Source organism: Gallus gallus, chromosome Z, assembly GCF_016699485.2.
Source record: "Gallus gallus isolate bGalGal1 chromosome Z, bGalGal1.mat.broiler.GRCg7b, whole genome shotgun sequence".
Taxonomy (NCBI): domain Eukaryota; kingdom Metazoa; phylum Chordata; class Aves; order Galliformes; family Phasianidae; genus Gallus; species Gallus gallus.
Window position 1 is genome coordinate 24,586,222 of NC_052572.1, and position 24,763 is coordinate 24,610,984.

General features: G+C 38.2%; 1 protein-coding gene across 9 annotated transcripts in view; it reads left to right on the forward strand.

Moving 5' to 3' along the window:
• Positions 1–24,763, forward strand: part of ANKRD31 (ankyrin repeat domain 31) — a 61,307-nt gene that overhangs the window by 5,471 nt on the left and 31,073 nt on the right. For 4 of the 9 annotated variants that reach the window (XM_040656076.2, XM_040656075.2, XM_040656080.2 and 1 more), the window contains 9 exons: positions 2,740–2,786; positions 5,257–5,321; positions 10,634–11,278; positions 13,665–13,936; positions 14,243–14,367; positions 16,775–16,951; positions 18,916–19,058; positions 21,378–21,522; positions 23,737–23,798. In XM_040656076.2, the coding sequence (XP_040512010.1) occupies positions 2,740–2,786; positions 5,257–5,321; positions 10,634–11,278; positions 13,665–13,936; positions 14,243–14,367; positions 16,775–16,951; positions 18,916–19,058; positions 21,378–21,522; positions 23,737–23,798 (1,681 nt within the window). Of the gene's footprint in view, positions 1–1,241; positions 1,573–1,914; positions 2,025–2,739; positions 2,787–5,256; positions 5,322–10,633; positions 11,279–13,664; positions 13,937–14,242; positions 14,368–16,774; positions 16,952–18,915; positions 19,059–21,377; positions 21,523–23,736; positions 23,799–24,763 lie in introns of those variants that run through there. The other 5 variants (XM_040656082.2, XM_040656083.2, XM_040656078.2 and 2 more) reach the window with 5 other exon arrangements.

Consider the following 24,763-nt stretch of genomic DNA (forward strand, 5'->3'; position numbering starts at 1 on the left):
AATGGAGTCTGGTTTAAATGAAAAGATTTAATTTTTCCTGCAGTTGCCTTTCTCTTCTTTCAGCTGACACCAGCAGCATTTTAATTTCCCTAAATTCTATTTTTAGACTCATAGATTCATAGAATGGCTTGGGTTGCAAGGGACCTTAAAGATCAACTAGTTCCAACCCCTTGCCATGGGCAGGGTTGTCAGTCACCAGATCAAGCTGCTGAGGGCTCCATCGAGCATGGTCTTGAAAACTTGTAGGGACCCACAGTTTCTCTGGGCAAGCTGTTCCAGTGCCCTCTGAGAGAAAAATTTCCTCCTAACATCAAACCTAAATCTCCCATGTTATAGTTTAAAACCGTTTCTCCTTTTTCTATCACTATTAGACCATGTAAAACACCAGTCCTCCTCATGCTTGTAAACTCCCTTAAATACTGGGCTGCTGCAAAGCGATCTCCAAAGAGCCTTCTCTTCTCCAAGCTAAGCAAGTCCAACTTCCTCAACCTCTCTTCATAGATGTCCTGCTCCAACAGCTTCACATCTGTCCTGTACTGGAGACTCAAGACCTGGACATAGTTCTCCAGGTAGGGCCTCACGAGGCAGAGCAGAGGAAGACAATCACCTCCCTCTCCCTGCTGGCCACCCCTCTTTTTAGGTTTTGGTTTTCAATCATGAGGGTATCTAACTGTGTCTCCAGTTTCTCTCTGTTCCCCTCTTTCAACAATTAATAGAGCATTGTGTGAAAACCCCACATTGAGGGGCAATGCTGAGGCAGTGTTGAGATATTCTTCTGATGCTAAAGGTGGTCAGAGGGCTGCATATGAGAGTGCACCAACAAATTCCATGCAAATATTTTCAGCATTGAGACTGTTGGGAAAATTTTTTCTCAAGGAGGCTTGCTCAATTATCTTTATCGCAAAAAGAGACATAGGAGGGTCTTGAGCTTTCTTTGTTCAAATGAAGAGTCTGCTGGGGGCATTTCTCCACAGGGTCTCTCAACTTACCAGAAGTCACAGACTTTTTTATCCCTGTTTCCCAGCCGCATTGTCCCTTCTCCTTTCCTCACTGACTGAAGTGTCTGGAGATAAGTCTTCCCAGTCTGCCCAATACATGTTCCCCCATGTATGCGAGCTACATTATGTATCACACATCACGTGTAATTAGCTCTAACCATATGCTGCCCAAGGCAGAGAATTTAAAATTAATTAGCCTATTAAGCCTGCACAGTAAGTCCAAAGTTCATAAGCTCAAGTTTTCGGTTGACCTTTGTAAGTGAAGCCTTATTTGGTGAGTTTACAGCCATCAAGTGGAAGGGAATTTGCAAGCCTCTGCTCAACTTGTCTGCAAGGGCACATTGTTCTCAAGCTCCTTTTGTCTCAAGACTGGTAATATTACTGTGTGTCCCAAACACACTCCTAGTCTTGAACACACAAGCAATTCATCATGCTCAGAACAAAAGATTCAGTTAGCTCCTTACACACAACCACAGAAGCAGAGAAGTGAGGCCATGGAATTTTGGGTGGACACATAGCTAAGGGGCTCTGGACAAGAGCGCACATGGTGGAAACCCGAGGCCCACCACCACAGGTAGGCCAATGCTAGTAGTACTGAGAGACCCGGGGAGCAAATGCCCTTTACGAAAGGCGACGTGCTTCTCCTACGCCTCTTCAGCCCGACTAGCGGCCGCTATCTTAACACTGCCGCCCAGATCCTTCACCTCACCCCATACAAAATGGCCACCGCCACTGAGGAGGAAGGGACCATCGCGGGGCTTTGGCGGGAGGGGAGCACGGGAAAGGGAGGAGGATGCGTGTGGGAAGGAGAGGGGGGCAGGACCAGTGAGGAGAGGGGGAGGGGGGAGCAGGACCAGTGAGGAGTGAGGGGCGGAGGCAGTAGAGGAGACAAAAGGAGAGAAGTGGGGAGTGGGACGGTAGCACAATGTCGGAATGGTGTGGCGTTGATGGCTGCAACGAGAGCGTCGTGTTCGGCTTCGTGGCGAGAAGCGATGCGGAGGAGGAGGAGGAGCTCAGCAGCTGGAGGTGGTAACGCGCGAGCGGCGCGCTCCGTGCCGCGCTGAGGCGAGGCCGCGGGTCCGGGTCAGCCTACGGGCAGCGGGTCAGGCAGTGTGCACCCGGCAGCCCAGCGCAGGCACGGCAGGTCTTAAACTTTCCTTGGTGGGCGTGTGGTTCCGGGGAGTTTTTCCGTCCTCCTTTCAGGCCGCTTTTTTACACCTGGGACTGGTGGTTCCTCGCCCTACAGTTGCACCCGCTGATCTTGCGTACATCGGTAATGTGTGAGTCCGTGGAAGCGTGAGAATCCTACTCAAAAAGAAACAAACAAACAAAGAAGTACCCCAGACAAACCAAACAAAAAAGTACCCCTATCACTGCTGTTGTTACTTCTCTGCAATTTTTAATGTCGTTTTCACGGTACTTTCTTTCGTACTCTTTAAGATATTACCAATGGAACTGCCGAGCAGCTGCACTTTGTGTTAAGGTACCTTGAGTCCGGCTGTTGTCAGGTGTTCCCGGCAGTGGTGTGCCCTGCGTAAGGCGTAGAGTGCGAAGGGACGGTGGGTCGTACGGTCTGGGTTTCTCTGGGGGAGGGTGTGCCGCTCTTTCAATGCAGCAATTCATGCTGGCCCGGGGCTGGCAGCACACAAACAAAGGCAGCTGACAGGATTAGCCTCCACTGCTGGCTGAGTTTATAGGAGTGAACAGAGCCTAATGCAAAGGTTTGATTTTTTTTTTTAAGGTTATCTCCGATTAACACCAGCATGACTTTAACAACTGAAATAGGAGGTAAGACAATTTTTTTTTTCAGTCTTTTTTCCAGGTTGTTCTTCTCAGCAAACCATTTCTGTGGATGTTGTCAGAGTTCATAACACCAAAAATTAAATATTAGAATCATTAAGGTTGGAAAACACCTCTAAGATCATCTACTCTAACTATCCGCCTACCACTAATATTGCCTGCTAAACCATGTCCTTAGGTACTGCATCTGCTCTTTGCTTAAGCACCTCCAGGGATGATGACTCCACTGCCTCCCTGAGCAGCGTGTTCCACTCTTTCTGAGAAGAAATTCTTCCCAATATCCAACCTGAACCTCCCCTGGCACAACTGGAGGCTGCTCCCTCTTGTTCAACCACTTTTAGAAGAGGCTGACCCCCCAGTGCACCACAAACTCCTTCCAGGTCATTGTAGAGTGATAAAGTCTCCCCTGAGCCTCCTCCAAACTGAATAATTCCAGTTCCCTCAACCACTCCTCATAAGACTTGTGCTCCAGACCCTTCACAGCTTCACTGTCCTTCTCTGGACATGTTCCAAGGCCTCAAAGTTTTTTTTTTTGTGAGGGATCTGAAACTAACACAGTACTTGAAGTGCGGCTTCGTCAGAGCTGAGTACTGAGGGATGATTCCCTCCCTGCTCCTGCTGGCTTGTAGGATGCCATTTGCCTTCTTGGCCACCTGGGCACACTGCTGGCTCATGTTTAACTGAGTGTCAACCAGCACCTCCATGCATTTATACGAACTGCAAGTGCTCACATGAAATCTGTGTTTTTAGTTAGTAGTTTAGAGAAAAAATGGGAACACTTTCAGTGTTTTAAAAATAGTTTTGCACTTAATTTTTCTTTTTCCTAAGTGAGAATGCCTTGCTTAGGAACTGTATGAAGCATGTTATTTTCATTCTGATACATAGTACTTGAACTGAAAGATATAGATGAAATATACATCCATGTAATAGACAGATAGTCACACATAACTGCAGTAGCATATATTATTGAATAAAGCTTTAAGGTTGTTAAATATATCCATTCCCTTCAACTACTTAACTGCATTATTATTTTAAATATAAATATGTGCACATTCATTTAAAACTTAAGTAAGAGTTAAGTATTCCTTAACTCCCTTGAAAGAGATTGCTTGAATGGGTAGTAGTTTTAATAGTACATAATAATTTTATTGTAACCATCTTTTACAATATAAAACCTTTTAATTGGCTTTTTTGCATACTTCATGTAATTTCTTTTTGTTTTATTCTGACAGTCTACTCGCTCCGAGTGACACAAAATGTTCTTAGTTTTCTTTAGGTTTCTTTTTGTTTATCTTTTTGCCAGTTTGAAGACCTGAATGTATTTGAAAATATCTTTTTTTATCAGCTTGCTGAATTAGTATACTTTTTATCTGCAATTCATTGGAATTTGAGTAAACTTTTCCTATTGCTGTCATTTCCTGGGCAGAACCCTTCCAAGTTAATAAGAACTTGGCATCATTCAATAAAGGTCATTTAAGATGTGTTTATTTGACTTCAGTTTGTGGGAGTGAGGATTTCTGTTTTGCCAATGGACTAGGTCAGCATAAAGGGCACAGACACCCAGTTGAAGAAGTATTTATCTTTACTTACATTTAAAACATAAATAAATAAAAGATACTACAGAAATACTAAGTGAAATGGGGCAGAATAAAGCAAAACAAAGTAATGCAGGTAATCATTACTATGTAAGATTAACTGTAGTGATTAGGAAAGAGCCACATCAGTTGCCCTTAATACTTTACCATCATCCAAATCTCCAGTTGCTGGGGAGCACAGGCTACAGTAGGGATTTGGAGAAGCTCTCCTGGCAGCTGGGAGATCCTATGTGATGTGTCCATCTGTAGGTGAGGTCTCCAAAGTTACTACAAAAGGATCCAGCTTTTATATTATTGAATAAACAAACTTATGTCAAAGGCAGAAACATCTGGTTTAATTCTCCATGGTAAAGAGATGTGATCAGGTTGGTTGTTTTTTTTTTTTTGAATTGCATGTCTGTTTGCAGCTCTATACATTCCATTTGAAAATTTTCAGGTAATATACATATGGTGACTGAAAATGAAGTTGCAAACATAAATTGAAACCTGCAGCTGCAGGATGGAATAAACTGGGCCACATGCAGCTTGGGCATACCTGACAAAGACATTAATTTTGTGTACTTTTTAATATCATTGTTGTAGTTTTATAGCCTAGGGGTCCAAATTTGAAGGCTTCTCTTAATTTTTTTCCCAAGGGTTTTCCCTCTGTTTAGTTATTTAAGAAGTAGAAATAATTTTGATCAAATTGTTTTATTTCTGATCTTTTCAGTGTTGTAGTTTCAAGATTTAGTTAGAGAGATAAATCATTTGCGTTTATTCAGTATCAAACCATTTGATACATGTAGAAATGTGTGGAACAGTAAGACAGCAAAATCATCTTTAATTACTTGCCTTTAATTGCTGTACTTTTTTTTTTCCCATAGGAGTTTTTTCTCCAGAAATCAGCTGTATAGTTCCTGATCCCTCATATGAAAACCAGGTATATCAGGTATCTACAGAAACAATACATTTCCTGCTGTAAATATTTAGCTATTAATTATTAATGAAATAACCGAACCTCCCATTCTTTTTGTGTGAAAGACCCCAGTGGCTTGCAAGTGAAATGAATATTATGGGAAAGTAGTCCTCACCTGTGTAGCACATTCTCTCCAGTAATGTATCAAAGTCTGGTCCCTGATTTTTCATGAGGATACAACCTTTCAAATTTTAGCAACAAGTGTAATGAAAAGGTGAAGATGCTGTGGAGCACAAACTTCTTATTACATGCTTTTTGGGTTCCGAAATATAAAAATCTGGGTTAGCCATGTCAGAGGACTTATAAGATTAGCTGTGATCCAGTGTTGAGATAATCCTTTCTTTATAAAAGGAGATAATGTGAAATACATAACCACTTCTGTTTGCCTGATGATGGGGTAGTCTAATCTACATGTAATTCTGAGTTCCCTGATCTTCTAATTAGCTTAGTTTTTAATGAATTTGGCATGGATGGTTGCCAGCTTACTAAATTTTGTTCTGTTGAGCCATCATCTTTTCACCTGTGTATGACACCCTCATGTAATTAGGAACAAACAGGTTCTTGCTGTATAACAGAAATTCTTTTAAAACCTGAGACTCTTATATTACCTGTAATGTTGTTTGAAAACATCCTTACATGCATATTTTACTAGAAGAGTTTTTTAAAAAGAATTAAACTGTATACTAAAGGATAGAAGCTACACTGGAAAAAAAAAAAGAAAGAAAAACAACAGAAAACACTCTTTCTACTGAAGTGAGTATGTTAATGGAGGGCTACGGAACTATTAATAAATTTCTTTCAATAGCCAGTGTAGGAAACTTCAAACAAAATAAAAAAGGTGTTATTTCAGAGGCTTTCTCTATAAGCTTGTTTTACTGGATGGTCTTGACTCAGATTTACTTAAGGACATGGGAAAGGAAAACAGTTCCCCCATGCTCACTCCCTTTTTCCTCTAAGAACTCATCTGACAATAAGCTGCCTAACCAAAGTCTTTGGCTTCACGGCTGTTAACAGAGTACTGTGGAATCATAGAATGGCTTAGGTTGGAGGGGACTTTAGAGATCACCTACTTCTAACCCCCCTGCCCCTAAATCTCCCCTTGTGTAGTTTAAAACAATTCCATCTTGTACTATCAGACCACATAAAAAGTTGTTCCCCTCCTGCTTATAAGCCCCCTTCAAGTACTAAATGGCCGCAGTGAGGTTTCTGTACTGGGAGCCCCAGGCTTGGGCATAGTATTCTTGTTGGGGCCTCACAAGAGCAGAGTAGAGGGGGATAATCACCTCCCTCTCCCTGCTGGCCACCCCTGTTTTGATGCAGGATATTGTTTACTTTCTGAGCTTCAAGAGCACAATGCTGGCTCATAACCAGTTTTTCATCCATCAGGACCCCCAGGTCCTACTCCACAGGACTCCTCTCAGTGAGCTCTTGCAGTCTGTATTCACATCTTGGATTGTTGCTAACCAAATGCACCACCTTGCACTAAACATCATTAGATTCCTGTGTGCTCACCTTTGGAGCTTGTCAAGTCCCTCTGGATGGCATCTCTTCCTTCTACTGTATCAAGTACACCATTTGGCTTGGTGTCATCTGCAAACTTGCAGGGGGGTATTCATGATCCCACTGTCTTTGTCACTGATAAAGATATTGAAGAGCACTGATCTCAAGATAGACCCCTGGGTTATACCACTCGTATCCATCCTCTGCCTGGCCAAAGAGCTGCTGATGACAACTCTCTGGCTATAACCATCCAACTAATTCTTTAGGTACCTAATAGTCCAGCCTCTCAAATTTAGCAATAAAGTTATGGTGTGAGACCATGTCAAAGACCTTGCACAAGTCCAGGTAGATGACATCAGTTGCCCTTCCTTTGTCCACTGATGGTGTCACTCCATGATAGAAGGCCACCAGATTGGTCAGGCATGGTCAGCATGTGCTGAAGCCATGCTGGCTGTCTCAGATCACCTCTTCATCTTGCACATGCCTTAATATAGCTTTAGAAGGATCAGCTCCATCATCTTTCCCTGGCACAGATGTGAAGTCCAGAGGCCTGTAGTTTTCCAGGTGTTCCTTTCTCCATTTTTTGAAACAGATTAGCCAATGTGCAATTTCAGTGAGGTAATTCTTCCAAGTCTGAGGACGAACCTGCTTCCCCTGTCAGGAATAATCAGAAAAGCAAAGAACCCATAAGTACTCTAGCACATAGTTTTTGTAATTCTCACAAGTTTTTAATACTTTTTTTTTTTTGTGAGATCTATTTAACATTCCATTGGTAGCTTGGTTATCCACAGCGTGATGTGTCAGTATCAAATTTAAATCTTTACTGAAGGCTTTGAAGAATGGTATTGGGCTGTCATTCTTTATCATTCTTGGTACTTGCATGTGTAGTACCAGTCTTTTTGTTATGTGTCTTTGCTAATTCCAGTGCTTCTCTTGAGTATTAGATTTTGCTGTTGATCAGATACAAGAAAGGAAGTGGCTTTAGAGTTACCTTTTTTCTGATTTGTCAGATTTTGAATGGTAATGATTGTGCTCCAGTGTAAGCCTATCTAATTGAGTATTGCAAGGTGCTGCATGTTTTCCATGTCATCTGTTTTTATTGCTTCCTGTTCCAGCACTAGTGCTTGTTTGACCACTGTTGTGAAGAAAGCTCTGAAGAACAGTAACCGTCAGATATTGTTCATCTTTCTTTTTTAAGTTCGTTTAGCCAGGTTATCCTTTCAAAGCAGCTCCACAGAGAATAAGTGCCAATACAGCGTGAGAGCGTGTGGAAATGCTGTAATCTCAGCCTTATATTTGCTGGCAGCTATGTAAGACTAATTTAGATAAACTGAATACAACCTGAGCATTATGAATGTAACTCAAAATTAATACTAATTATTTTAGTGATTACCTTTTTGCAAGCAGTTTTTTTTCCTGTATTATTCAGTCCACTTTCATCTTTTGTAACATTTGCAAGACAAAATATCAGTAACTTTTTAATTGTTTTCAAATGTTAAAAAAAAATCCTTATATCAAGATTCACAAAGAAGATATGAATGTACTGCCATCTGCTGGAAGTGATGTGCCTCTTTCCAGTTTACTCATACAGCGTGTAGGGAGTTAAACATACAGGGGTTGGCTAAGACTTACTTTGAGGCCTAGCTGCTTGGTGCAATGAGTTTGTTAACACAGTTTCTATATCCATGGTTAAGCAAGGTTTCTTAGATGAGATCTCTACTGGACTTCAGTGTCCTACTTCTTCCTGTGAGAGTTTCTGATTTGAAGCATGGCCGTGCTCAACTGTTAACCAGTATGTCTTTCCTGGGTGTGACTGGGGCAGTGAGGTCCTGGGCTGATGCTAGAAGGTCAGCAGTATTTGTGCCTAGATTAAGGAGCACCTTGATTTGGAATGGTACCAGATATAATGGAGACATGAAGGTAGTGGGATTTGAACCAAGGCTTTCAAAGTACTGTGCTTCTGCTTAGTGGAATAGATTCACAGATGCCATGATGGCTGGTATTCAAACTTTATAAAAAAAAAAGGTAATAAACTAATGCTGAGGACATATCTTTTCTCATTGTTACTCTTATGTAATATTTCTTTGTGAAATTAATTGCATGAAACATAGCTCTTCTGGAGGAGGGTGGACCTGAAACTGCATCAAATGCAATGCTGTTATTTTACTGTTGACCTACTGACTGAGGAGGAATCCTGCTCATCCCTTGATTGAAAATACTGTCAGTTCAGACCATACTCACCAGTCTGGGGTGCACATAAGAAAATGTCATTTAAGAATCCTGCCAGTGCTTCTGTCCACTTGCCAGCTATTTCAATCCTATGTTTTTTCAACCCCAAATCTTTTCTGTCTATTCCAACAGACAGTTGTAGGTATAGGAACTGTAGGCACTGGGCTTTGAGTTTTTTTACAGACAAGTGACAGGAAAGGGAAGATGCTGAAGTTATGTTCAGCAAATTTAAATTGTTTGTAGTCCCACTTGGGTACTTGTATTTAGAATGGAGGGAGGTGTAGAACACCAGTCATATTCAAGTGATGGATTTCAGTTGGTGATTGGGTATTCCAGATCTTAACATATTAGACATTAATGCCTGACTGATCTTTCTCCAATAATATTGGTGTCAGTTATACCTAAACTTCAGCTGGTGCATCAAACTGTATTTGTAGAAACTTTAAAATATACATGCCTGCCATTTACTCTACAATTCTGCAAGCACAGAAAGTTGTACATTAAATGTTTCTCTTTTCCCCAGTTGCCTGAAGTTTGCAAAAAATTGAGAAGTAATCTAAAAATGAATGGTTAAGTAAAATGGAGTCAGTACTCAAAAAGGAAACATTAGCTGCATGCGTACAGTGTAGGAAACAGCAGACTGAGGAAAAAAACTTAAATCATCACACATCTATAATATCTTACAAACTGAACATGAGTCGACACAGTCAATTTTCTGCCCTTTCTATTGTACTACATGAGCATTCTCCAAATTCCACTACCAGCTATGTTAAAGCATGCTAGCAGCACAAAGTATTGCCGCTTGCTGGCAGCAAGAGTCTAAAAATGCACTGAAGTAGATTACCTTAAGCTTCAGTATTTATTAAGCAACACCACTGTTACAGACACATAGAAGGGTATGTTTTAGGACTGCAGAAGCAGTTGTACATGGGGAAAAAAAAAAAAGAACACCTATTAATTGGCATAAAAATGAAGGCAACTATAAGTAGAGAATAAACAACAGTATTTATTTTCTGAAAACGGTTGTGGTTTTGTATTCAGTGTGAAAACTCAAACCTGCAGCCTCCAATGATACTTCTAAGCCTTTGACCTGATGCCTGTAAAAAACAAATGCTCCATGCTTTCATATTCGCATAAATACATAATCAAAACTTACAGTATACAGTATTCTAATAAGCATTTTTAAAATTGTATGTTAGTTTACATTGTTTCTGGTGACAGAAAATTATAATGTCTTTCTTTTGAAGACTTTTAACACCACCTGGTCATTTACAATGGCATAATATCTTTTATTTTATAACAGTTTTAGTCTCCCTTATTCTGGATTTTCTCTGCTAAGGAAGTCAACAGGTGCTCTTTGGAAACTAAGGATTCTCTAAATCTTATTAAGAAATAGTATGAATTCTTAAGGTAGGCTTACAGGTCTTAGAATTTATGCAAAAATTGTAAACAAAACATGTATACCAATAACTTGTACAGTGTTAATTACATGTTTTTTAGAAAGAGCTGTTACATTCCTTTTTGTAAACATTTTTTTAAATGTGTAAATTTCACAGAAATTAAGTTATGAAGATCTCTCTCCTGAGGCAATCCTGTGTCCAGATACCTTTCTGGAGGAGATAGTAACACCACAAGATATTTTTCTACATGTTTTAGAAGATTGCCAGAGACCCACCGTGGCTGTGATTGACACAGATAACAGCATAAAAGAACAACTCTCCAATAATGATAAAGATCTTTCAATGTCAGCCTTTGGGAAGATTCTCATGGAATCATTGTCACTCACTGAACAGAGCTTAGGGGCTGATGAACTTGAAAGCAGTGATTCGTTGAGATTTCTCAGCGATTCTGGGAGTCCTACAGTGATAAACCCATTGCATGTTGTATTAGAATATCCTGATTGTGTCTTTTCCAGTGATGCACCATCAGATAAGAACAGTGATGCTCTGCCAGTAGAACTTGTGACAGAACTGAATTCTGTGTCAGGATCTGTAATACAGCCTGACATACCTGTAGTGCCAAGCAAGAGACAGCTTAACACCAAGGAAGAGCAGGCAAATTCAGAACATGATATTGCCAGGCAAGTGGGGGATGACTGTACACAAATAACAAGCATGCTTGAGCCTCCGCTTCCTGTTATTCAGTTGGACAAATCAGAACCTTTGACAGGATCTAGCTTGCAGAGGACAACATATGAGCAGGTACATACATAGTTTGATCAGTGTTTGAAAAGTTATGCTTATCAGAAAATATTTTCTGCCATAGTCATATTACTTAGAGATAAAAATCTTTGTAGAAAAGAAACTGATGTCAGTAATTTAAATGCTTAATATGTCTTCACTATTTTTGTTTTACAGCTTTAGTGGTGTTTTTCTGTTTTAATATATCCATGTTATGAAAATAGCCAAGCTTAGTGGTATAAGAAATCCTAGTAGAATTAAATCAGTGGCTCACAAGGAAATCTGGAGAGAGCACAGGAGTTTCAAAAACTCTTGGTACTTTTGTATATCTTATTTGTATGACATTGTTTACAAAGCTCCAAACCACTCTTCTGTTATTCCACTGTAACACACTGGCATAGTAGCCAATTGGTATTGGCGGTTTGTTTGTTTGTGTTTTTGTTTTTTCTCCCATATTCTAGTATGCTGAGTTCTGCTGTCAGAATTCCTGCCACTGCAGTGGCAAGTATTACAAAAAAAATATTACAGCTGTGTTCCTCCCAGAGACTAGCAGGACTGCTTTTGAGAATCCTTAACAAATGTGTTAAAAATTGCATTTCTGTTGTTTATTTCTTCCTCTACAAGAATGACTGAAAAAAATTGAGACATAGTTTTGTGTTTGTGTCCTCCCCTGAAGATGTGGTGCGTGTGGATACAACATTTAATCCTCTTTTTTTTTTTTCTTCCCCTCAAACTCTGTGCATAGAGAGGATAGCAGAGTGAAAGAAACACTATAATTACTTAATATGTAGGGGAACATAGAAGAAGTAAATTTACACTATGGAGTGTAGTAGACATCCCTTGTAAATCTGAAATCAAGTTATCTGCCTTGTCTTTGAATAATCTGGAACAGCAAATATGGAATCACAATACAATAACTAGCTATTTCACTTGGTTTTATAGTCACTCTGCTTCCCTAGGATAATATAAGGCATCCAGAAGCTAACAGTTGATTCTGTCTTTGTTGGTAATATTGAGTAAAACAATGTGTAGTCAAGTGTGCTACAAAGCAATATATAGGCTAATATAAAGGTCCTGAAAGATGTCTAGGCTACTTGTCTTAGAACAACTTACAAAGGCTTACAGTTAAGATTATGAAACAGGGTCCTTTCAAGATGTGAATCTATAATCTCTTGTCAATTAATAATTATTTTAGGGGGTTTTTTGTTGTTGTTGTTTTCACCTGCTGTGTTTAGAGACAGAAAGAATAGGCAACAATGAGGAAAAAATGACATACTTGTTTTAGTATATTGCCTTCTAACAGTGTATTATTCCCCTTTTTATCTTGTCCTTGTTTTTTCAGAGGATTCTTGTGGTGCAACAAGGACTCAAAAGTGGAGAACCTGTACTGTTCTGTAGATGTAATCAAGATAGCCCATTTTTTGTCCCAGTGAAGTACTAACAAGTTCTCCCACATCACTTTGAAGGAATTCACAGGCGTGTGTGCTGAGGGTGTGCCCCAAGACTTTCAGTGTTAGTCAAGTGTATAATAACCTAATGAGTACCAGCTGTTTAGCAACTTGATTGGTACTCAGCAGCATATCATGCTCACTTGACTAAAACACAGAATAAGCTCAACTAACTCAAATGAAATTCTGTATGATGACATATCCCAATCCCATTAGGATGGGATTTTACTCACTTATTTTTATATAAACCTCTCATGTAAAGCAGTAATTTAGGTTCCACTTTGCATCATTTGGAATGAAATGAATCACACTCTGTAGGTCTGGTCCTCTTCATCAGTGCTAGGGGGAACCAGGATGTCTAGTGTCATCTGTATACCTGGCTTTTAGAAGACTGTAGGTAAATTAAGTGATTCCCTTCTGTAGTGGCTGTAGATGAGGATTAGTGTATGTTCAGAAACAGCGTCTCAGCTGGTAGTTACTGAACCTCACTCAGGTGAAACATGCTTCCTGATCTTATGCGCTTTTCTAGACTAGTTCAAGAGTGGGGTAAGATGATTTAGCTTAGGACATCACGTGTATTATATTATCTTTTTAGGACAGGACTTTATGTTCAGAGGAAACTGAAACAAATCTGTTAAGTCATTTCACACATCCAGCTAAGGAACTTTTAGATAATAACAACTTTTATTCCCTGTCATCTAGGTTAGATATATTACCTGTGATACGAAGTATTGTACTTCCCTTGGAACCACATGATATGGCATACTGCTTTAGGAGTGCCTCACCTATGAAAACTTCTGTCTCTGCTATTTGTAGAATTCTAGTTATTAAGTAACTTCTCTGTTATCTTTAAGCACATAAATAATTCAAAGCATGATGTTCTTTAAGTTCTTATATCTACAGTCCTTGTTTTAACTGTGTGCTTATCAGTTACTTGTAATACTTCTTTTTTGTCACAGCTTGTGAGTGATCATCAGAAAGGGAAAGAAGTAATTTCAAATTATTGGAATGCCACCTGTAAAAAAAAAGGAACTAGGAAGGGAAGTTCACATTTAGTTGAGGCTGTTTTATGCGCAGAAACCACTAAAACAACATCAGGGAGAACAATGGAGCTAAGAGAGACTTCCTCGATAAGGTACACAGATAGTGTTTCCAGTCACGAACAAATGTCAGAAGGACTGCAAAAACTGCCTCACAGTCGCACTACGGGAAGTAAAGCTAAGTATTTTAGGTATGAAAAAGGCACGTGTAATATTCCTAAATTCTTCTTTTTATTAATGTACAGCACATACAGACTACATATTCTTCGCGTTAATGACTTCAGATTATCCAGAAGTAAGGTTTTTCCTTCTTTTTAAAGATATGTAAGTCAGTTTCCCTCCTTATTTTTCCATTTATTCAGTACTAAGTTTCATGTATCTTTCCATGCTGTTAGAAACTTCATTTTAATGTCAAATATATTAATCTTCATAGATCTACTGAAAACACAGCTTCTTATAGAGAATGTTTTTGTTGATTCAAACAAATCTCTTGACAGTAAAATTCAGAAATCTTCTAAAAACAAGCAAGATCCGGAAATCAACATGTCCCAAGAATTGTCTCAGAATGAGGATAGAAAAGCTGACCAGAGAAGGAGGAGCAAAAGAATCAGAGATAAAATGAGTAAGATAGCTGTCCGATAAGTCTCAGATAATTATTTTGTCATTTGAACAACTGTACCAAATGTACCAACAACTGTACTGCACCAAATGTAATTCAGAGTCTTTCCAGTATATTGTAGCATGAATTTCTTTTAGAAAGATGGTAGAAACATTTATTTTCGTAATTCAAATTATCGATAACTTATTTTGCATGCTTAAATATGCATATTACTACCTAGCAGTTGGTTTTTTCAGAATGTGTTTTTTATTATGCAACAATATAGGAAGTGTTTATGGTATATTCTATGAAAGAGAAGAAAATTGCTTTCTTACAGAGTAAAAATGTAGATCCTAATATTATAATCTAGTATTTGGTGTGCAACATCACTTTGAGGGCAGTGCAATCCTTAAGAATTCATCTATACAAAGCATTTTATTCTATTTTAAAGGCTTTCTTTTGTTATTCTATTTATGTGTATTATAGACCTTCCCTCTTACTGTCACTTGAGTGCCCTTTGAAGTATTCTTCCTTGCAGTGGCCTTTGTCAGAGAGGAAGATTGCTGTTTTTCATACTTAGAAGATGCAGAGAAACTCTTTTGACTATTAGAGTGGTAGGAGAATACAGAATTTCCATACTTCTATGCTTACTTTAGAGCTAACCTTTAAGATTAAGATCTTAAAAGTTTGTTCTTGTTAAAGCCCCCTCAGTCTGGATTTATCTGTGCAATTGCAATCATTCATATGGGTTAAAAAGTTTGTAAGTATTTAAACTGTAACAGCTACATAGTAGCTCTTAGAAAATATCAGTAATTCTACTACCAATTATCAGCCCTTATCACAGGGTTTTCATTATTCCCCATAGGAGTACAATTCTTGTGAGATTCACATTTAGATGACTAACTGCTGATCTATTTAATGGCTTAGTTTCTACTCAAAGAATAAGCAGTTGTTTTTAGCACAATTTTTGCAGAAGGAATTGCACTGCCTATAGAGATATTTTCATGTTAACTCTAATCTAACAAATTCACTTCCCTTTTACATCAGACCTAGTAATCAGAAATCTGTGAGACAGCTTGGTAGTTCACTGAAAAAAAAAGCTTCACTAAAGTTATGGTTTGGATCATCAGGCATCAGTTGGTCTGGCACTAGGAAGGTGGTAGGGAAGGTAGGGTAGAAGTAATAGGACTTCTTGAAGTAACAATGTCTAGTTAAATTCCATTAAGTATAACATGAAATTGCACCTTGTTTTATGTTTGTGTAGTGTAATCCCTCCTAAATTTCTTGGCTGATTGAAATAATCTTTGAACACTATCATAACATATTGTAAATGATCGTCTTGCAAGACTGAGCAGGTAGGATAGAAATACTCTCCAAGTATTCACTTGTTGGAAGGTTATGGGTGAGTCTTTTCCTATTGGATTCTAAAAATCTATGTGGAGTTAAGCACTTAAGAAGGTTGGGAACAACTTAGTCTGAGCTCACAGTTCACTAAACAGTAGACACATTAGGTATTGTGAGTTACAGTCTTTAGAGAACTATGGCTTGCTTAAAATTTCTGTTTCTAACACAGAACTTTGGGACAGTGAACAGTATCTAGTACAGGTTGCAAAGAAGAGCAATGGAGATGTAGTCTCTACAAACCATGTTTTTTTTCACTAGTGGGTCAACTAGTGGCCTGAACCATTAGAGTGTGATTTATTGAAGCCCATCCTCTTGTATTTTCCTTTTTTTCTCTCTTCCCTCCTGGTTTTTCAGGGATGCAGCAGCCAGAATGCTCATCTCCACCATGTGATATGTGCTGCTGGTAAAATACAGTACAGCTCATCTGTGTATCAGAAATTATTTCATCCAGTCTGAAAAGTACAGTGGATGCACAATGGAAGACAGCATTTCTTTTGTAAAATAATGAACTAGAAATTAATAATAATATCTTCTAGTTATTTACATTTAGGTTTCTGACTCTCAAGCAGGGATAATTTTTGTTGGATAGCTAATGATTTTGGTCCAATGGTTTTCTTCACTGCACAGTTGACAGCTGTTTGTGAAATAATTGAGAAACTTGAGGGAGCTAATTTTGTTCACTATTCTTCTGTAAATATTCCTTGGTTGTGAAGTAGAAGTTTTATCATGGAAATAATTACAGGAAAAAGTGCTGATAAATTTGACCATTAATAGATGTTACTGAGTTACTGACTAGCTTTTGAAGTCTGTTCATCTGTAATGAGTTGTAAACTAGCTTTATCAACTGTTGGGAAAGAATGCACTTTGCAAAAATGTCATTAAAAAACCAAGAAGCCTAAACTAAGTACTTTTGTAAAGTCATATTCCTGCATGTTGAACTTAATTTGGAATTTTGTTGTGGTACTCATTGTGGCATCTTTTTTGAGTGGAGCTATAATTTAATCTTTTAATTTATGGGTTTTTTTAGGACAAGAAGTCTGTCACAAGAGTTTCACAAATCCTCAATACTGTGTTACGCTTTCAAGAATAAATAAGAGGAATGCATGTGGTGAGACCTTATTACACAGAGCTGTTGCTGCTGAAGATCTAAACTACATACATAACCTAATAAAAGCTAGTGCAAATGTAGATGATAAGGATTATGGTAAGTTGCAGCTGTATTAATATACTATTTTCAAAATATGCATAGGTATAATAATGAAAGTACATAATATGAGTTTGTAGAGTAAAAGACTAGATCTGTGACTGGTCATTAGATTGTTGTGTTTTTATTGGTTTAGTTTGCTAATTTTTCATGAAAAGACAAATAGACCTATGTATAAAAGTGTATAAAAAAAGGAAATACTGCTGAGAAAGTCAGCACTGAAAAGCTTAGAAAAAACTGTGGTTAAATTTATTTAGCCTTAATTCAGTGTTCTGTGCATTCTCACCACAGTATAGTCCCTTAATTATATAATCAATACAATGTGTTTCACAGATATTTTATTCATTCCTGGGATGTGTCCATCTGTGTGGTCGCTAAGATTTCATAGCTTTCCTGTGGGAGCAAAAAGTACGTTGTCATGTGGCTAAAGGTGGATATCTTTTAGATAGAAGCACAACTGCACAAAATGTGATTTAGGAAAATTCCTCGAAGAGATGGGAAGCTCACCTAGCCCAGCTGCTTTATTTTGTAGTGAGGAAGACCTAATGAGAAAGGCACTAACAGACCCATGCCATTTTGAAAAGCACTTTCATTTTACTCTCTTTGGATAATCATTGTTCTGATTATTATATTCTAGCCCTATGCCTTGTCTACTCCCTTAAAACTATCCACCAATCATCATCCATATGTTGCCTAGCCTTTTTCATTCCTCCTCCACTTTGTTACTGTGCTTCAGAACCTTACTGAATACTTGAGGTTGATTTTTGTCTTTCCTTTTTATTTTCTGGACATTAGTATTAAGAATATGGAGAATGTGGGAGAAATACTGTTGGTGATCTCAGTTGGAATTGTTATTTGAAGTCTCTTGAGGGAGTTAAAAAGTAATTGCAGTGAAACTTTGTCTTCTCTGTAGTTTCTGGAGAATCATGTTGCTCGGATCTAGCACTGGAACTCATGTTCTGGCTACAATTTTTCAGGACATTATTACTATATTAGATGGAAGATACTTTTAATGTAGGAAGAATTAGGTTCCTTCACTTAAGTGAAACTTCTGTTCTTTTCCTTAAATGATTTCAAGCTTTTGCTCCAGAATATAGAGTTATTAGAATTCCTTCACCAACTAGTTGCTCTATAAAATGCAAGGGACTGGAAGATACTTTGTCTTTTTTCTCAGTTTACTCACTCTACAAAACAAACAAACAAACAAAAAAAATAGCTTTGCTGTAATGAATGTTTAAGGAACTGATTCAAGGCTGTGTTAAACTCAATTCAAAAACTTGCTTTCTGTCTTTTATATCTCCTCAGCACCTCTTTTTGGGATATAATTGCTCTGTGAGTCATGAAGCTGACCCATGCAAAGCTGCTGTTTTGGCTTATTCCATATAGCTGAGAACAGATATGGAATATTATACTGCTTTCTTTAGAAATTTGAAAAAAATGTTTTTGGAAATGCTGCCTTATATTTTTAGTTGCAAATAAATGTTGCTAAGATGTGGCTATCCTTGTTATTTTCTTTTTGTCTCTTCTTACTTACCTTCTTTATCATGGTCATAAAGATAAAAGATCATAATGAAAATATACCTTGTTCTTAAAACAGCATACGTGTTGCATTCAGGAAGAAATCATTAATGTGTAGGAGGAATAATTTCTCTTTTTTGGTTGTTTTTTTTTTTCAAAAAAAGTTTTAAATTTAAATCCTGCCTAATAGCAAACTAATGTTGTAACTACAGACCCTGTTTCTTCAGTGAGTGCAAATTTTGACAAAAAACTGAGAGCTCCCAGTCCTTGAGATTTTTAGTAAGCATTTCTGTATGCAATTCACTGTAAAACATGTCAGTTCTTACCTTTTCATTATCTCCCTCTGAAATAATTATCAAATAGAAAATCTAAAACTAATACATTTTTTTATAAAATATTTCACCCAAATGTGAATATTTTCAGTTCTCAAGTTTTCTTTTCTTTAGGCTGGACTGCACTACATGAAGCAAGTTTAGAAGGCCATTACCAGATAGCAAAGGAACTTCTGAAAGCAGGAGCTGATGTAAATGCTAGAGGAGATGAACAAATAACACCATTGCTCAATGCAGTTAAAGAAGGCCATTATAAGGTATACTCCAGTTTGGACATAAATTATGATTTAAGAATATAAATTATTGTTGTAAGTCCAGAAGTCACATAGTTACATGTGGGCTTGTCCTTTCAGATTATGGCTTAATTCAGGAGTGAATAAGTCTTTTCTGCTTTACTTCTGTTATAAGCATTACCATGCTTTACAATTTTTTTCTGTTTGGAACTGTGGCTGAAGTACTGATGAATAGGTTCCTACTATTTCATATTCTTTGTTTCACTTACTTTATAATCACTACAGAGACATTTTATGACCTAAGTAGTCCTCTGGAGTATTAATGATTTTTGTTTTCATGAGTGTTTCTTTTAGTAAACATGGATATGTGGTGTGCATCTGCAAGCATGCACAAATACGTATTATGTAAAAAATAATCTTGTGGAGAGTTATGGATATATGGCTTTGTATTTTGTGGTCATAAGCAGAAAGTCAAAAGAACAATCAGTGTCAATTAATTATAACTAATGTTGCCAAATGCTGTGGTTTCATAGCCTGTGTCTGAATTCTGGATTCTCTTTCAGTCTGGTAGTTTTTGCTTCCACCTGCCTGTGAATGATGGTAGGGTGGTCCAGATTTCTGTCATAGTTCCATACTTCACTTTTACTTGCTGACTGTTTATTTCTCAAGAAGTGCACATTTGCTGCCTGTATTTATTCATTTCCAGTATCCCCCCCCCCGCCCCTTAGGCACTTTTGTGGGAAATAGCAAGTCTTGTCCATAAACATTTGCTCTCTTTCAGTTTTACAACCAAGATAGTACTTAATTTGTTTACCCCCGAGTCTCCCTAGAGCAAAGAGGAAGGGTTAATGATCTCCCTGAGACTTGAGAGCCCTAAGCTTGGTTTCCAGCTTGTGGATTGCAGACTTTTTGGAGGCTTATGAAATATTTTGGAGATGTGTGAAAGTAACGAAATTCATGGTTAGACATGAGGGACTCTGCATCTCCTCAAGTGATATTTTAAGAGTCAGCAACTGGAACAGTATAGGACAAACACTGATCTCATCTGGGTCACTTGGGGCACATCAACACCATTCTACTCAGAGCTGTGCTAATTGTTGTGTGCGTTGATACGTTCATGTGAAATGGTACTTGCACACTGGGGCACTGTTTGCTCAGGAGCATTACAGTTGTATCACTGCAGTGACCTGGCACACTTGATTTTGGTGTAGATGTTTCTCTCAAAGTTACTTTCTCTGGATTGTTATTATTGTAAATTGGAAATGTGGCTTTCATCTGCTTTATCCCTTTTGCCACTTATAATACAGGAAAATTAATTTCTTATTTCACACACACACACAAAAAAAAAGGTAAGCATATGGGAAGCTATGAAACTTTCTTGTTAAGTGTGAGAGTATACAAATGTGATGTGCAGCTAAGGAAGAGTTCTTAGTATTCCTTGTTTGAAAGAGTCCATGAATTTGGGATAACTAGTGAAAATCAAGAGGGTTTTTGCAATGAATTGAATGCTGCTTTATTTTTTTTTTTTTCTGTGCTGTCAGAAGAATGTAAGAATTGAGAAAATTTTGCTAGCAGTTCTATCAGTAACAGTCTGGTTAGAAGTAATGAGGGACTTTAAATGCATAGGTGTAGGATAACAGATCATAATAGATGCTGAAGAGAGAGAGGTAGAGGTACAAGTATCACCATGCTAATGTTGGAATAAGACTGCAGTCAGTCATAGAAAAGATCATGAGATTGTAAAATTTCAATGTCTTTAAAAAGTATTCTGCAAAACCAGACAGAACATTTTGCTCAAGTGCTCTTTTTTTGAATAACAGCAGAATGAGGCTTTACAGTTTTTACAGATTCTGAAATGTTGGTAAGACCATTTGAGTGAGTTTCCTTTGACTGTATATTGTACATCTGAAATAGCTGTCAATTTACTTTGCAGACACAGGAGTCACGATAAAGTACACACCTGCAGTGCAAATTATATTTTCTCAAACTATATGATTTAAATGGATAAGCTGACTCATATCTTAAAATTGCTTGTTATTTTCCACTAATTATGAGCTTAAGGAGTGATGAATTCTATCTTGCTTTGAGAGACCCTGGCTTAGAGGCATCAGGTTAATAACATGAAACAACTCATAAAAATAAAAATAATAAGACTTTAAGATAATGGCACATCTAGAGGAATGCTTGGGATATAATAACTAATATAGGAAGTAATTATTTATTGTAGGCTTTAGGTTTATTTTTGTTGCTTATATTCCTAAGTACAGGAAAAGCCTGTACAAGGAAGGATTGTGGGAAATGCTGACAGAAGAGAAACAATCTGAAAAACTTGGTTTTTTTTAGGTAGCAGCATTACTACTCCATTATGGAGCTGATCCCTTATTAAAAAATGAGATGGGAACGAGTGCATTAGATGAAGCTTCTGACCCATGTATGAAGAGACTGTTAAAACACCATCTAGCAAGATCTGAAAGAGACTCAGTATCAGGTAGGAAAGAATCATTATTAAATGGAGGAGTTCCAAATATCTGTTGCACAGTATTTCCTTACATATAACTAGTAGTTCCATGAATTTTGCTGACTGATATTCTAGTGAGCACTTCTTACCCAGCACAATTGCTGTATGTTTGCAAAGTATTACAAGGCAATGATATTCTTTTTCTTGGACTAGAGCTATTTTTATTTTTGAAATAAAGATGAACACAAGAGGTGTTGTCTGTCTTAACATAAGAGCATTAATTGCTTATCCTTGGCTGCTCATATTAGGGAAGAAACTAGGGTAACGTTACAATTTTGGGACAGTATTACTGTAGCTGAACTAAGGTGAAGGCTGAGTCTGTGAGGTGTTGGTAGGGGAATGTTTAGATTAAGGTGAGAGTTAGATCTTATATGGTCTTAGGAGTTGGGAGGAATGTTCAGACAGGATCGTTTGATGGGGGGGAGGTATAAAGAAGTGCCACAAGATAAGCCTTGGTTAGAGTTAGAATTAGGATTGCTAGACACTGATGAGCTAGTTTGGCTGTGGCATGTCTGAAGTAGTATCATAAAAGGTTGACAAGGGTCATATCATGTAAGGGTCATATCATAAAAGGGTGACAAGGTTGTCACCCACTAGTTCAGGATGCCCAGGATTCCATCCAACCTGGCCTTGAATTCCTCCAGGTATGGGTCCACAACTTCTCTGGGGCAACCTGTTCCAGTGCCTTACCACCCTCCTGAGTAAAAAATTTCTTCCAAATTTCTACCCTAAATCTCTCCTGTTTTAGAGTAAAGCCATTCCCCCCTATCCTATCATTACCAGAGTGTGAAAATGTTGGTCTCCCTTCTGCTGGTAAGCTCACTTCAAATACTGGAACACTGAAGTGAGGTTTCCCAGTAGCCTTCTCTTCTCCAGGCTAAACAAGCCCAGCTCCCTCAACCTTTCTTCATAGGAGGGATGCTCCAGCCCTTTGATCATCTTTGTGGCCCTCCTCTGGACCCGCTCCAATTGCTTTGCATCCTTCCTGTACGGGGAGCCGCAAATTTGGATACGGCACTCCAGATGGGGCTTTACAAGAGCGAATAAGCTTAGAGTCGGGTTTGTAAGGAGTATGCAGAAGCTACTGGCTTCAAATATAAGGTAAATAAAGATTAAAGCTGCTGGAAGGAATTTCTACGCTTGGAAGGTCCTGTGGTTAAAGTTTCCGGCTCCCACCACCAAAGGTCTTGTGGATATTCTGAGCCTTATTAAGATTGGTGAGACTGAACTACACTTAAAATTAAGATTTAGGTTAGAACTTGTCCTAATCCGTGTTCAATAGCTGCACCATTGTGTTTGATTTGGGACAAGACTGGAAGGGCTGGAAGTGGATCACTGGAGGTGGTCCTAAGGATTAAAGGTTAACATCTGGTAGGTGAGATTCCCAGAAGTGTTGGAGAAAGAGTTGACATGCTCTGAAATGTCTGTTTAATTTATGCTGGTTCCAGCATGAGTTGCTGTGAAAACCTTAGAGCTGTGACTAGTGTACGTATTGCAGTAAAATAGCAAAGTGTAACGAACTGGGTTCAGTGTGCTGTGACCAGCATAGTTTTAAGAATGCACTGCATGGATATATAAAGTATATTAATACTAGAGTCAGAACTTAGTAGCTGCTGTACAACTTATATATCAATTTATCAGCACAGAAAGTAGCTGGAAAGCTAAAACATGCCATCAAGATATTGAATTGGTACTGGGAAATATATCCCTCTTTATTTTTACACTGAAGTCTTGGCTTTAGCTATTCCATATCTTTCTCTGCCCAAGTTATACGAGGAAAGGCATAATTATCCCACTTTTACTGGCTTCAGAAGTCTCTTGCGACCAGAGAAGCCTACTATAAGTTAGGGAAATGCAATAGCTCCTCTAAGTTTCAAAAGTAATTGCTCAAATCATTAATCTTCAGAAAAAATTATAAAAATAATACTGTACTTTACTCCACCCTCTCATGGTTTGTACAAAATCCCTTTTACAATGACGTTCATACCCCAAAATTTTAATATATATGTATATGTGTGTTTGACATCCTTATAGAATGCCTATAGCTCGATAATTTTTCTAATAGCTAAATGTGATGGATATTGTTATGCACAAGGTTACAAGACACAAGATGCTATGTATAGAAAGCAAAGAATTGTAGTCCCTTTTCATTAATGGTTTCCTTCTGTCTTAATTTCATTTCAGGTGGAGGTGATGCAGAGAATACATTAAGCGCTCAAAGCACAGAGGACACAAACCTGCACAAGGTACATCTTTACAAAGAATCCTCTTGTTGATTTGGTACTGAATTGTTATGGACTTCTAGCAGTCTTCAGTAAACTAGAGCAGACAACTGCTTAAGAAATGTGTTTCAAAACCAGCTCATAATGTACTAGATGTTACACATCCAGCAGAGACTGAAGCAGGATGACATTCAACGCTGTGGCAAACAGTTTGATAAATAGTTGCTGATCCCTGATGGTAATAATGGTAATCTGCAGCTTTGTGAACTTGCATGACAGAGGCAGTCAGCTTTCTCTCATGCACAGTGGTTCTTACTGAGCTTTTGCAAGTGCTACAGAAGCAGTTTACAACAAATGTGGTATGTTAGTGCCTCTCTGTATTTGCAGAAACCTGACTAAAATGGCAGAAAGTTGCCTGTTGCACAGTACTTGTTGCCTGGCTGGTAACATTTGGATAGCTGTATCTTGCATCTGTGCAATAAGTTGTTTTTATTAGGTTTAAATAGTAAAAAGTTAGGGAACTTCTACCTTGGACAGGTTTGCAGGTAGCACAGTTCAACATGAAAACACTAAAGCACCAAAGGAAATATTTGCTAAACATGAACAAAGCAGAAGAATGAATTTGGTAAAGTGTACCAAAAGACCTCTCTGCCCAGAGAAGTTGTGGAGTCTCCTCTGGAGACGTCTGCCTGGATGCCTACCTGTGCAACCTGGTCTAGGGAGCCTGCTTTGGCACAGGAGTTGGAGTCGATGATCTCTAGAGGTCCCTTTCCTACAATTCTTTGATGCTGTGATACAGTTCTTCAGGGTTTTGAAGGCAGAAAATTGAATGGAAAAAAACCCACAAAAAATAAGCATTCAAAAAATATAAATACCTGTTATTGATATTGCAGAGGCTAGAGCCAAGGGTAAAACTACTCAGAAGTGATTTCAATCAGAAAGAATAAACACAAGAAATATTTATCTTCTTTTTGTCCATTTACATACCA